Genomic DNA, 13,579 nt, shown 5'->3' on the forward strand with positions numbered 1-13,579 from the left:
TGCACAACAACTCCCAGCATACCTCCTTGTGCACAACAACTCCCAGCATACCTCCTTGTGCACAACAACTCCCAGCATACCTCCTTGTGCACAACAACTCCCAGCATACCTCCTTGTGCACAACAACTCCCAGCATACCTCCTTGTGCACAACAACTCCCAGCATACCTCCTTGTGCACAACAACTCCCAGCATACCTCCTTGTGCACATATCTGCAGTCTGGGGGGGCATTATATTTGTATTTTTACAGTTGTTTTTTTTTAACTTTAGTATTGAAATGGTATCGAGTATCAAAATAAAACAGCTGGTATCTGTATCGAACTCAAAATTCTGGTATCGTGACATCACTAATAGACTGAATGCATGATGGAAAGCCCACAATTCTATGTGCAGGCATACAAAATTTTATCAAATCCAAGCTTTAGTTACATAAACCAATACAAAGAATGCAACGTTTTCACCCCTAAAGGTCTTAATGCAACGTTTCGACCCCTAAAGCATGCTTAATAAAGACCTTTAGGGATCAAAACGTTGCATTCTTTGTATTGGTTTATGTAACTAAACCTTGGATTTTATCACAGCTTGTATGCTGTTGGACCTTCCTCTCTAAGGTCACAAAGTTATATTGAAAGTTTACATTGGTTACGATCTGAATGTACAGACACCCGCAGACAGCTAAGTGTTTATACTCAGGTGACCTCTCCCCATCCCGTTGCATAGGAATCGGCTCCATACAGAGAGCATTTTATGCAATGAAACAAGGGAATCTGAGCTAGTAAGTAAAACACTCAGCTGCACATTTCTACCCAGATGCCCAGCTGATCAAAATGTCTGTGTGATTTCTGAAACATTGTTTTTGTCCAAGGGGAATTGAGCAGCGGTTTAAGTGATCTTAGCCTGCTCATAATTTCTGAAAGGATCGGGAACTATGTTTTAGAATAACTTTTACTAATATGTTAATATAGATTCTTGGTGCACTAGGGGTGGTCCTTTTGAATGTGTATTTGCATAAACATAACTGTAGGTAAAAGAAAGCTTTCCCAGTATTGGCAGCCCAATCACTGTTTTTGGGATGATGTACGGTGAGATGGATTGACATCACAAGCAACATTAGCTGGGCTTTATTTTTTATACATATTAGAGGTAAATATATAAACAGGTAAAACAGAAAATTTGTCATCTATGATTTTTTTTTTTTTTTCAGGTTTTAGTGAAAAGTCAGGAAACTCTCCATCATCGTGCACATGATAGCTACCAAATTTCAGAGGAGGAACGAGAGAAGTTTGCCTTTTTCAATGGACAGTCATTGAGTCTGCAAATGGGAGTAGCATGAAATGCTACTCATAAGTTACAAAAACAGTACCATAAAAAGTGCCACTACTAGGACAGTATTTCATGACCATCACATTTACTCCATGTAGGTTTGCCTGCACAATGGTACATTCTACTGTACAATTCCATATCTATATAATCTTACATATTTAAGATGGTTGAATCCAGTGTCAGTGCTAAGTGTTTCTTTGCTGGGACCATATACCTGCCTTATATAACACTTTTTGGTTTAAAAAAAAAAGTATTACATATGATTTGGTAACTTAATGTATTACAGTACTGCCTTAATGTCTTTTAACCCTGTTACACGCTGCTTGTAGATCTGTTAATATAGTAAGACTTTTATGATAGTTTACAGAATACTTTTTTGCTAACTTTTGATTAAATTGTATGCATTTTTCTATTTGTACAGGGCAAGCAGGTATATATTTGACAAAGTTGCAGTCATATAATAACAGAAGATGTAAGAAATCTCAGCATGGTATTAACTTGTTCTTTATACAGAATGTAAATTATTGGCCCTGATGTTTTAGTTTTTTTTTTTTTTTTTAAATCATTCTAGCTGGATATAAAAACCAGCACTACAGGTTAACCAATAAGATTGTAATACAGTTTGTAAATTGTAAGCTAAAAGGTTATTTTTATATTATACATCGTTTCATTGTCAGTTCATCTTGTCTTATTTCATAGTGGTTTGTCAAGAAGCAAAAACTTGCCACCCTGTTCAGAGTAGAAAAAAATGTCATCTGTCCCTAGGTTGTGTATGTTTTTACAACAATGCTCTATTCACTTTAGTGAAACTAAGCTGCAATGTCATAAACTACAAAGTGAGGCAATCATTCTTGAAGAAAGCAGCTTTGTTTTTTCTGTTTTTCAAATTCTGAATAATCCCTTTAACCTATGCTTTGTGCATGCCTTTTCAATCTGTATTTAATTTCTGTAGGGAATATATGTGGACAAGGATAGAACATGGTTTATTCAATGCGAAAATCTTAAAGGGGTGATCCAGTGCTTTATAAACATGGCCACTTTCTTCCAGAGACAGCTCCACTCTTGTCTCCAGTTCAGGTGTGGTTTGTAACTAAGCTCCATTCACTTTAATGGCACCAAGTAGCAAAAACCTGCCCAAGCTGGAGACAAGAGTGGTGCTGTCTCTAGAAGAAAGTGGCTATGTTTTTGTAGCACTGGATAACCCCTTTGAAAGATGCTGACCATGGCACTATTTAAACACCGATTTAATAAGGATGTCAAGTATAAGGCTCAATTCACATTGTTAATGTTTCAATTCAAATATGTATGATACACTGATGCCACTTTCACATGGCAGTAATCTGTATCAGTATCTGCTACACTAGGTTCATACAGGGCATTTTTTTTTTCCTTGTATGAGGGATAAAAAGAAAGTATAAAAAAAAGCTTGTCGTGTATGCCCATGTATATAATGTGCATCTGGATAAAAAAAAGACTTATTAGTTTTACCGGTAAGACTGTTTCTCCGAAACCTTCACGACGGCACCACAGGAGTTAACTCTTACCCTTGGGACAGGAAAAGCACACAGCGAGAGGTTAAAAGCCCCTCCCCTTCCCCCAGACACCAGTGCATTATAACCAAGTCTTAGCACCACGTGAGTATCATACATTAATAATAATATACAATACAGGGAGGGTTGTTGGTGTCGTCATGAAGGTTTCGGAGAAACAGTCTTACCGGTAAGACTAATACATCTTTCTCTCCTCACCTTCACGACAGCACCACAGGAGTAATACCAACAAATTACCTTAGGGAGGGACCACAACTTGTAGAACTTTCCTATCAAACGCAAGGTCTTCGTTGCGTTGCAGCTGTAGTCGGTAGTGTCTCGAGAAAGGTATGTGGTGTGGACCAGGTGGCTGCCCTGCAGATCTGTTCGATTGACGCACATGCCTTCTCTGCCCATGTTGTTGCTATCGCCCTGGTGGAATGGGCCTTGACCAGCAGTGGGGATGGTAAATTTTGTAGACTGTAAGATTCAGTTATTGCATTTCTAATCCAGCGAGCTAACATTCTTTGACACCTTTTTTCCCTTTTTCTTCCTCTGGAATTGGATAAAAAGGGATTGATCCTTCCTCCATGGTTCACAGGTTCTAAGGTAGTATAGAACAGCTGTCCTCACATCAAGGGAATGGAACTTGTGTTCTAAGTCGGATTTTGGCGACAAGCAAAAGGAGGGAAGGACTATGTTCTGAGATCTGTGAAAGGATGTTACCACTTTAAGTAAGAAATTAGGATCTTGTATCAGGCAGTAGGGTTCCCTAATTGTGAATGCCTGCATCTCTCCCACTCTTCTTGCAGATACTATTGCCACCAGAAAGGCGACTTTGTAAGAAAGAAATTTTAGGTCACAATCGGATAAGGGCTCAAAGGGATGTTGAGTCAGACCTTCAAGGACAATATTATGTCCCAGGGGGGGAAGTAAATTCTTTACAGTAGGATTTTCTTACTGCACTCCTCATGAATCTCTGGACCCATCTATTTTCAGCAATGTTGGGATCACATATTGCCGATAAGGCGGAAATTTGCACCTTGAGTGTGGCTGGTTTTAAGCCTTTGTAATCCTGCTTGAAGAAAATCAAGAATAAGCGGGATGTTGGGATCAGCAGGAAAAGCCGGTTTTGTCGGGCACCAGGAATTAAAGATTTTCCATATTTTTAAATAGATCTTTGAGGTGACTGGTTTTCTGCTATTCTGGATGGTGGAAATCACTGTTTCTGAAAGTCCCTTGCTTCTAAGCATCTCCCGTTCAGGATCCAGGTTGAAAGTTTTAGATTTGCTAGCCCTGGATGGAGAAGAGGACCTTGATGTAGGAGGTGTGGATCTGTGGGAAGAATAGGGTGTTCCAGGGCCATCCTCTTCAGCATTCCAAACCAAGCCCTTCTGGGCCAAAAGGGGACAATCAAGATCACAGTCACCTCTTCCTTTAGGATCTTTTGTAATACTCTGGGTATTAGAGGAATCGGTGGAAATCCGTAGGCTAGGCTGAAGGTCCAAAGGTGAGCCAATGCATCTATCCCCAAGGGATTCCCTGTTGGTTGTAGGGAGAAAAATTTTTTCTATTTTGTTTTTGTGGTTCGCAAAGAGGTCCACCTGTGGTAGGCCCCAATTCCCTATAATCATTCTGAAGATCGAATTCTTCAGGCTCCATTCTCCTGGCGACAGGACATGTCTGCTCAAATAATCCGCCTGGGAATTCTCTATTCCCTGGAAATGAGTGGCTGTGATGGAGAGAAGATTGTCTTCTGCCCATTGAAAGATTTTGTATGAGATGTACCTGAGAGAGTTCTGTTTTGCACTCCCTTAGTGCCTTAAATGAGCGACCACCGTGATATCGTCCGATAGCACATGTAGGTGAGATGCCTTCAAGGTATTTCTGGCCTGCTGCAAAGACATCCATACTGCAAGGAGTTTCCTGTAGTCGGATGATCTTCCGGCTGTCTCTTACGTCCAAGTGCCCTGTAACAGGAGAGAGTCCACCTTCGCGCCCCAGCCGGACGTGCTTGCGTCCGTCGTTAGGATTTTCTTTGGAACTGGGTTCCAATGTACCCCCTTCCTCAGATTGGTAGGTTTTAACCACCAGTCCAGGGATTGACGCACTAGAAGTGGAATCTGCATTGTCTTGTCCATTCCCCATTTTTGTTTGTTCCAGGAGCATAGAATCTGGGACTGGAGTGTTCTGGAATGTGCCTGGCTCCAGGGCACGGCCAGAATACATGCGGTCATGGACCCCAGAACTGACATTGCTTCTCGGATACGACATGCTTTTTTCCTGCGAAACAAGGTTATCTTTTCTATGAGAGCCTCTTCCTTTTCTGGGGGGAGAAAAGACATTTGTCTTTCTGTGCCTGGGTTGAGATCCGATTTCTTGTCGTTCAGGAACCAACCCAGGGAGAGGAGGAGGTTCCTTGTTTCTAGGAGCTTCTGTGAGGAGTTTGCCACTAGAAGGAGGTCGTCTAGATCAGTGATTTTCAACCAGTGTGCCGTGGCACACTAGTGTGCCGCGACACATGGTCGGGTGTGCCGCGGGGAAAGTTCCCCAAACTATGGTGCCCCTGTGAAACAGGAGAAAACAATGGGGGAGAGAAACCTGGGGATGGGGGAGAGAAACAGCGGAGAGAAGCAGAGGGGAGAGAAGTTTGGTGGAGAGAAGCAGGGGGGAGAGAAGTATGGTGGAGAGAAGTATGGTGGAGAGAAGTATGGTGGAGAGAAGTATGGTGGAGAGAAGTATGGTGGAGAGAAGTATGGTGGAGAGAAGTATGGTGGAGAGAAGTATGGTGGAGAGAAGTATGGTGGAGAGAAGCAGGGGGGAGAGAAGTATGGTGGAGAGAAGTATGGTGGAGAGAAGTATGGTGGAGAGAAGTATGGTGGAGAGAAGTATGGTGGAGAGAAGTATGGTGGAGAGAAGCAGGGGGGAGAGAAGTATGGTGGAGAGAAGTTTGGTGGAGAGAAGCAGGGGGGAGAGAAGTATGGTGGAGAGAAGTATGGTGGAGACAAGCATAGGAAAGAAGCAGGAGGGAGAAGTATGGTGGAGAGAAGCACAGGAGAGAAGTAGGGGGGAGAAGTATGGTGGAGAGAAGAAAACAGGCCCAGGTTTCACACTGAGTGAGTATAAATACATTTAGAATCTATATTATTAACTATATGTATAATATGTACTGTTTTAGTATCATTTTGTGCCATTTTGGTTGGTGGTGTGCCCCGGAATTTTTTAAGTATAAAAAGTGTGCCGCGGCTCAAAAAAGGTTGAAAATCACTGGTCTAGATAAGCAATTACGTTTATACCTTGCAGATGTAGATAGGAGGTGACCTCGCTCATGATGCAGGTGAATATGCGTGGGGCTAAAGAAATCCCGAAGGGAAGGGCGCAAAACTGATAGTGTTGTATTTTACCGTCCATCCTGATGGCAAATCTTAGGTACTTTTGGGATGATGGATGAATCGGGACATGGTAATATGCGTCTCTTAAGTCGATTGATGCCATCATGGCGTCTGATGGGATCAAGGGAGTCGTGCTCTTTATGGATTCCATCTTGAACCTTCTGTATCTCACATACTTGTTTACAGGTTTCAAGTTTATGATTAGTCTGTATGTCCCATTGAGTTTGGGAACTAAGAATAGGTTCGAGTAGTGTCCCCTCCCTAGTTGCTTCACTGGGACCGGGATCACTACATTGGAGCTTATCAAGTTCCTGACACTTTGGACAAGCTCCAACTGAAGAGAAAGAGAGGTTTGTTGGGAGATTCTGAATTTTTCGGGAGGAGATAGGATGAATTCTATTTTGTATCCATCCCGGATCATGTTTATAATCCATTGATTTTTTTGTGACTTCTGTCCAAGACTCCCAGAACTTGGACAGTCTCCTCCCGACTGGGGCTGGGTCATTGTTTGTCCTTAGTATCTAGGGGCTTGAAAAAAATATTAGAATTTTTGCCCCCTTTTGAGTAACTCCAACGACCTCTTTAATTTCCCTTTGTATCTTTCCTAATACTTGGGACGTTGGGTTTGCTCCTTTTTTCTTCTGGGCTTTTTCCTCTGGGAGAGCCTTTTTCTTGTCAGAAGATTTTTCTAACAATTTATCAAGGGCTGACCCAAACACATATCTGCCTTCGAAAGGAAGACCACAAAGCTTGGACTTGGAGATATTATCTCCTGTCCAGTCCTTCAGCCATAAGGCCCGTCTGGTTGAGTTAATTAGGGCTCCGTCCTTTGCTGCAACACGTATGGCTTCCGCTGAGGCATCTGCTAGGAAGCCTATAGCGTCTTTTAGAAGAGGAAGGGAGTCGATTATCTTCTCCTTTGAAGTCCCACTCTTTAGATGTTCCTCTTACTGGTTAATCCAGACATGGGATGCTCTGGCTACACAAGTAGCAGCTATGTTATTTTTAATAGAAAAAGTGACTGTTTCCCAGGAATTTTTCAATAAGCTCTCAGCCTTGCGATCCATTGGATCACGGAGTTGTGTGGAGTCTTCAAAGGAGAGAATGGTCTTCTTTGCCACTTTTGCCACCTGGGCATAAATCATGGGGATCTCCCACTCTTCAGTTTCCTCAGAATCAAAGGGGAGACGTCGCCTGATATCTGAGGGAACTGACATTCTCTCTCTTCAGGTTTTTTCCATTCGTCAGCTATTAGATCCTTAATCGTCTTGTGGATAGGAAAATCTAATTTTTTCTTTGCCCTAAGTCCTGCAAATAACTGATCCGCAGCTGAGATCTCCTCCTGTTTCTCCTCCATGGTATAAACACACACACCGTATACGCAACATATACACAGCAGATTAGATCTAAATAACTGAACACTGCATCAAATCTGCTGCGTATACGGTGTGTGTGTTTGTACCCTAATACTTAATGCGCTCCTTACAGCCTTTAATAAAGGCGTTATATGATCAGAGGGAAAGAAATATTTCCTTCTTGCTTCCTGAGTGTCAGAAGCTTCAGACCGAGCCCCTGAGTCTGATATCTGTCCTGATTCAACCTCTGAGACTGAGGAGGTAGATTGGGACCTGTGTCTTTTTGATGTGACTGAAGACACGGAGGAACCCTAGCATCCCGGTACTGCCATGGCAGGAGATATGTCTACTGGCAGAGTCGAGATTAAGGGCTGAGGAGGGGGATTAGCAGGAGGAGGAAGATTAATTGTTGGTTCTGGGGCGGGAGCTGGAGCCATAGCCTGAGTGGCTGAACAAATATTCCGCTTGAAGGAAGATGGCAATCTAGCATTACAGTTGATGCATTTCATAGCAGATGGAGGGGGAGCCTTATCTATCTCCTTCTCTTTGAGTAGCTTCCATGCTGGTAAGGAGAATTTTTTTTCTTCAGGGGATCCTCCTCACCTTCACGCGGATCCCAACACCTCTCGTGCCTGCCCTTCAGGGACCGGAAAAGCACTGGTGTCTGCGGGAAGGGGAGGGGCTTTTAACCTCTCGCTGTTTGCTTTTCCTGTCCCTAGGGTAAGAGTTAACTCCTGTGGTGCCGTTGTGAAGGTGAGGAGAGAAAACACAAGTGGTTGTCTGGTAATAGGTAAAAAGATTCTGTAATGTACATTTATATCTGGGATGAGGAACCTTTAGCCCTCCAGCTGTTAAAAAACTATAATTCCCATCATGGCTGGACATCCAAAGCTTGGCTTTGGCTGTCTAGGCATGATTGGTATTATAAGCTTGCAGCAGCTGGAGGGGCAAATGTTCTCAATCCCTGAATTATATATTACACTTTTTAAGGATGGAAAATAGTTAAAATATGGAAATAGTCTTTTTGTGTAGACCTATTCTGGAACAGTTCACCATTTGAGTCCATCTACTTCAGTGAAATTGTTTAAAATTCAAGAACTATTTTTTCTGTTTGAGAAATTGGTTGACCTAAATTTGTGCATTTGGCACATTTCAGACCAAAAACAGACGTATGCCCAATTGTATTTGGGAGTAAGGCCTTTTTCTGACCTCTAATTCTGCATTTAGCTGCGGGTCTGTAGTTATGGGTAGAATGCACATCCATACATGCTACGTATGTGTGTTGGGCCGGGATCTCTTATTTCCCCCTTGACATGACAGCACCAACCAGAGAGAGGGACTCCGCCCCCAGGGACAGGAAACCTGAAGCGATAAAAGGACAGGCCCTCCTCTGCCTCCTCAGTGGTTTCCTGTCCCTGCGGGAAGCCTGAAGACAAAACTTCAGACCGGAGTTTCCTCTATTCCCTGGGGCCTGTACAGAGGCTGAAGGGGAAGCTTTAGGGGCCTTAGTTTCGGTCTAAGAACTCCTCACCGCAAGTGACTGGAGGCACAGGTCCAGAACAGTCGGCAGGCCAGAGCTCGGGCAGTGACGCGGGCTAAAGTTGTAGCGGCCTAGTACCAGAAGTCCCGAAAGTGACATGCGGTGACGCGTCAGGGAGTTCCGGAAGCTGCAGACACACGCCGGATGTGACGACAGACGTCGGAGGCTCTTCAGTAAGGAGCGGGCGTGCGGCAGTGTGCGGGGAGGAGGCTGGTCACTGGCAAGCGCAGCAATGAGTGAGAAGAAAGAGACGGCTGGGCCAGCAGAGAAACCCAGGGTACCAGCAGGCTGAGGGATGGCCTCAGGGGTAAGATAATGTTACATTCCTCTGTGGGGCTGACTGGTGTAATGTGTTCTTAGGAGGACGAATCGAGAAGGTCCTCAAAGAGTACTAGGAAGGAGTGTAGGATCTGTAAAGGCAAGTTGCCCTCAGATGCGTATCGCCCTACATGTGACTCCTGTGTAAGCAAGATGGTGGCAGCTGAAGTTCCTAGCATGTCTTCTGTACTGTTATCCATGAAGTGAATGTTCCCTATTGACAGCCATATATTGCTGGTTATGTATGCTGTTTCTATATCTTGTCAGCAGTACTAAATTATATATTTTCCTATTATAGGGAAATGATTAAGGAAGAAATCCAGAACTCCTTAAAATTTACACAAGTTGCCTCAACGGCCCCTGCAGTGATTGCCGCTGGTGCCTCGCATTCAGGTGCGGCACACTGATCATGAATCAGAGGATGGGGTAGCAGGAAATAGTCTGAGGGGTCAAATATCCCAGAGGATGACTCAGCAGGGAAGCCAGTATGCCCATTCGAAGATGTAGACTTTTTTAGTGAAAGAGGTCCGTTCTACAATGCAGCTGGAGCAAGTAGAACAGAAGTCAGTACAAGACATTATGTTCGGGGGATTGGAGGAAAGGAAGAGAAAAGTCTTTTCTGTCCATAAAAATATTTCTGCCCTCATTAAAAGGGAATGGTCTGAACCAGACCGCAAGTGGTTTGTGCCGAGGGCGGTTAAAAGGAAGTACCCCTTTAATTATTCTGATAACCCGGGTTGGGACCATCCCTCGAAAATAGATGTGGCTATAGCAAAGGTCTCAAAAGGGATCACTTCCCTTTGAGGACTTGGGCACTCTGCAGGACCCAATGGATAAGAAGGCAGATGGGTTCCTGAAAAGATCCTGGGAAGCGGCAGCAGAGTCCTTCAAACCAAATCTAGCGAGCACTTGTGTGGCCAGGTCTATCCTTGTATGGTTATCACAGCTAGAAGAGGGTCTGCAGTCTAAAGAGTCTAGAGCCAACTTATTAGCGTCCCTGCCTCGTCTGAAAAAATCTGCATGTGGCTAAAGAATTGGCATAGGGAAGCAGTGGCAAAAACAAAATTTTGCAACATTTCCTGTGAGGGAAATATTTTATTTGGCTCCGTATTAGAGGACCTTTTGGAAAAAAACTGGGGACAGAAAAAAGGGGTTTCCCACTGCTTGTGTACAAGGAAGGGGAAACTTTCTAGGAAGTAGTTCAGATAGAGGGAAAGGAAAAGGGGCAGGAAAGTCCAGAGGCTACCTCTTTAACCAAAAGTCTGACACCAGTAAAAGGCCAATCTCATAGTAATGTAGGGGGGAAAATTACATTTTTTTGTTAATGAATGGTCAAAAATATGTGGAAGCACATGGTTGTTGAGTTATGTCAGAGATGGAGTTACTTTTGATTTTGTGTCACTGCCTCCTACCTGTTTTTTTGGTGACGAGAAGTCACATGGGGGAGTTAGGTCAAAGGACCTTGGTCAATGAAGTTGTTTCTTTGGTAAATTAAAAGTGTTCTGGTGCCAGTACCAGAAAATGAAGTGTCAAGGTTTCTACTCCAATCTCTTTTTGATACAAAAACTGGATCAGTCCTATAGGATAATTATTAATTTAAAACCACTAAGTACCTGAGAAATAGATCTTCGATAGATTTAAAAGATGCCTATTTACATGTCCCCATTCATAAGGAGTTTCAAAAATGTTTGCGGATTGCTATTTGCATAGATGGCTCATTATTTCATCTTCAATTTCAGGCTCTAGCTTTCGGGATAGCAATAGCTCCCAGGGTATTCACCTAGATCGTGGCAGAGATGGCGGCACACGTCAGGGAAGGGCCAGGTCTGTTTATCCCCTACCTGGACGATTTCCTTTTTAATAGAGTCAGCAACTGTGTTACAGTCAATTGGAGAAAGAACCTTAGCCATTTTAGACAGATTAGGTTGGATTGTAAACTATGAAAAATCTTTTGTATCTCCAGCTCAAAGGAAAAAGTTCCTGGGGTTTGTTTTAGACTCTTCTTTTCAAAGGTCTTTTCTGCGGAAGATACAATCCACAGTGTCGCTGGCTATAAGAAATCCCAGACTCTCAATCAGAAGGGGTATGTCCTTGTTAGGGTTATTCACTGCAGCTATTTCAGCAGGGCCGTGGGCACAAACACATTCCAGGCCCCTACAGACACACCTCCTTAGTCAGTGAGACGGCTCCCCTGGGGATCTAGATAGGTCCATTGGGTTATCCAGAGAGGTAGTAGAAAGCTTATCCTGGTGGTTGGTCAGGGATCACCTTGAAGTGGGGTTATCCTGGATTAGAGCTTGCCCATTGGTAATTACTACAGATGCTAGTCCCTCAGGTTGGGGGACTCATTTGGGGAGTTTAGACTTCCAGGAATCCTGGGACACTTCTTTTGAGGGGAGATCCTCAAACTTTAGGGAGTTAGCGGCAATCAGAGAAGCTCTTAAAATAGCAGAAGAGTACGTTAAGAACTCTAATAACATTCTAACAGACAATTCAACAGCAGTGGCCATAATCAATAGACAGGGCACCACAAAAAGTCAAGGGTTGTTGAATTTGTCTTATGAAATCTTTGCTTTCGCAGAACAAAATCTTCTAAGCCTCTCGGCACTTCATCTAAAAGGGTCGCTAAATGTAAGGGCGGACTATCTGAGCAGAAACCCACTACGATAGGGGTAATGGAGGTTGAACCCGAAGATCTTCCAAAAAATTTTTCATCTGTGGGGGTATCCGGAGGTGGACTTGTTTGCAACCAGAGAAAATCGGCAGTTCTGCTCACTATTCCCTGGGGACATACAAATGGACTTCAGCAAACCAAACATGGCAAATATACTGGACTTTCTGCAAAAGGACTTGTAGAAGGGTTTGAAGCCGGCAACCCTAAAGGTGCAGGTGTTGGCATTAGGAGCACTGTACGATAAGCAGTTAGCCAGACACCCTTAGATCATGCGTTTCTTTAGAGCCCGTGCAAAAATATGCCCTAAGATAGTGACTAGGGCCTCCCCATGGGATCTTATTGTGGTCCTCACAGCATTGATCATGGAGCCCTTTGAGCCGTTATCAGAGGCCTCTTTGAAAATATTGACATTAAAAACAGCCTTGCTAGTGGCAGTTACTTCTGCTAGGGAGGGTTGGTGAGATGGTTCACCTATCTAGTACAGAACCTTACACTAAAATACTAGCGGATATAATTATTTTTAAACCAGATCCCGCTTTTCTGCCGAAGGTAGTCTCTAATTTTCACAGAACACAGTCCTACCCTCCTTCTGTGAGAAACCCAAAAACGCTAGAGAGGAAGAGTATCACTCATTAGATATGAGAGCGGTAATTAAGTATTTAGATGTTACAAAACACTTTAGAAAAGATAGTACTTTGTTTATACTGTTTGCAGGTCCTAACAAGGGTAGTAAGGTTTCTAGAGGGACATTAGCCAGGTGGATCAGGCATGCTATATGTCTGTTACTCGTCCTCTGGTCTGTCTCCTACTCTCTCGGTAAAGGCACACTCTACACGTGAGGTGGCCACCTCTTGGGCAGAAAGAGGGGACGCCTCATTAGAGCAGATATGTAAGGCGGCAGTATGGTCTTCACCTCACACTTTTTTCTTCTGAGGTTGCTTTCGGGAAAAGGTTTTGCAAGCGGTGGTCCCTCCCTAATTCCATCTCTGGTATCCTCTCTGGTTGGTGCTGTCATGTCGAGGGGGAAAACAGGAGTTACTTACGGTAATGATGTTTCCCGGAGTACATGACAGCACCATGGTATAACCCACCCTTTTCTTGAATTTCTTGCAGAAGGTCTGGTGATGGTGTTTTAGGGGTATTATATGGCTATGTTACTACTAATGATTCAGGCTCTCTTTTAATCTCAGAAATTCACTGAGGAGTAAGAGGAGGGCCTGTCCTTTCACCGCTTCACTTTTCCTGTCCCTGGGGACGGAGTCCCTCTCTCTGGTTGGTGCTGTCATGTACTCCAGGAAACATCATTGCTGTAAGTGACTTCTGTTTTCGAATGCCTATTGGCAACAGATCATGATTAGTGTCGAACAGAGGAGAAAATTGTGGGGTTCTGAAGACTTGGATGGCATACCCAGACATCATGACTAGTGTTGAGCAAAGCTTTTAAAATA

At 43.6% G+C, this 13,579-nt stretch overlaps 1 protein-coding gene and 1 long non-coding RNA gene across 2 annotated transcripts in view; one reads left to right on the forward strand and one right to left on the reverse strand.

Moving 5' to 3' along the window:
* Positions 1-1,999, forward strand: part of PTPN12 (protein tyrosine phosphatase non-receptor type 12) — a 55,739-nt gene extending 53,740 nt beyond the window's left edge. The window contains exon 15 of the mRNA XM_069978123.1: positions 1,205-1,999. Within this exon, the coding sequence (XP_069834224.1) occupies positions 1,205-1,248 (44 nt within the window). The 3' untranslated portion in view covers positions 1,249-1,999. The remainder of the gene's footprint in view (positions 1-1,204) is intronic.
* Positions 1-13,579, reverse strand: part of LOC138797673 (uncharacterized) — a 31,769-nt gene that overhangs the window by 9,928 nt on the left and 8,262 nt on the right. The gene's annotated exons all lie outside the window — the stretch shown is intronic.

This window comes from Dendropsophus ebraccatus, chromosome 1 (assembly GCF_027789765.1).
Source record: "Dendropsophus ebraccatus isolate aDenEbr1 chromosome 1, aDenEbr1.pat, whole genome shotgun sequence".
In the NCBI taxonomy this organism is placed as follows: Eukaryota; Metazoa; Chordata; class Amphibia; order Anura; family Hylidae; genus Dendropsophus; species Dendropsophus ebraccatus.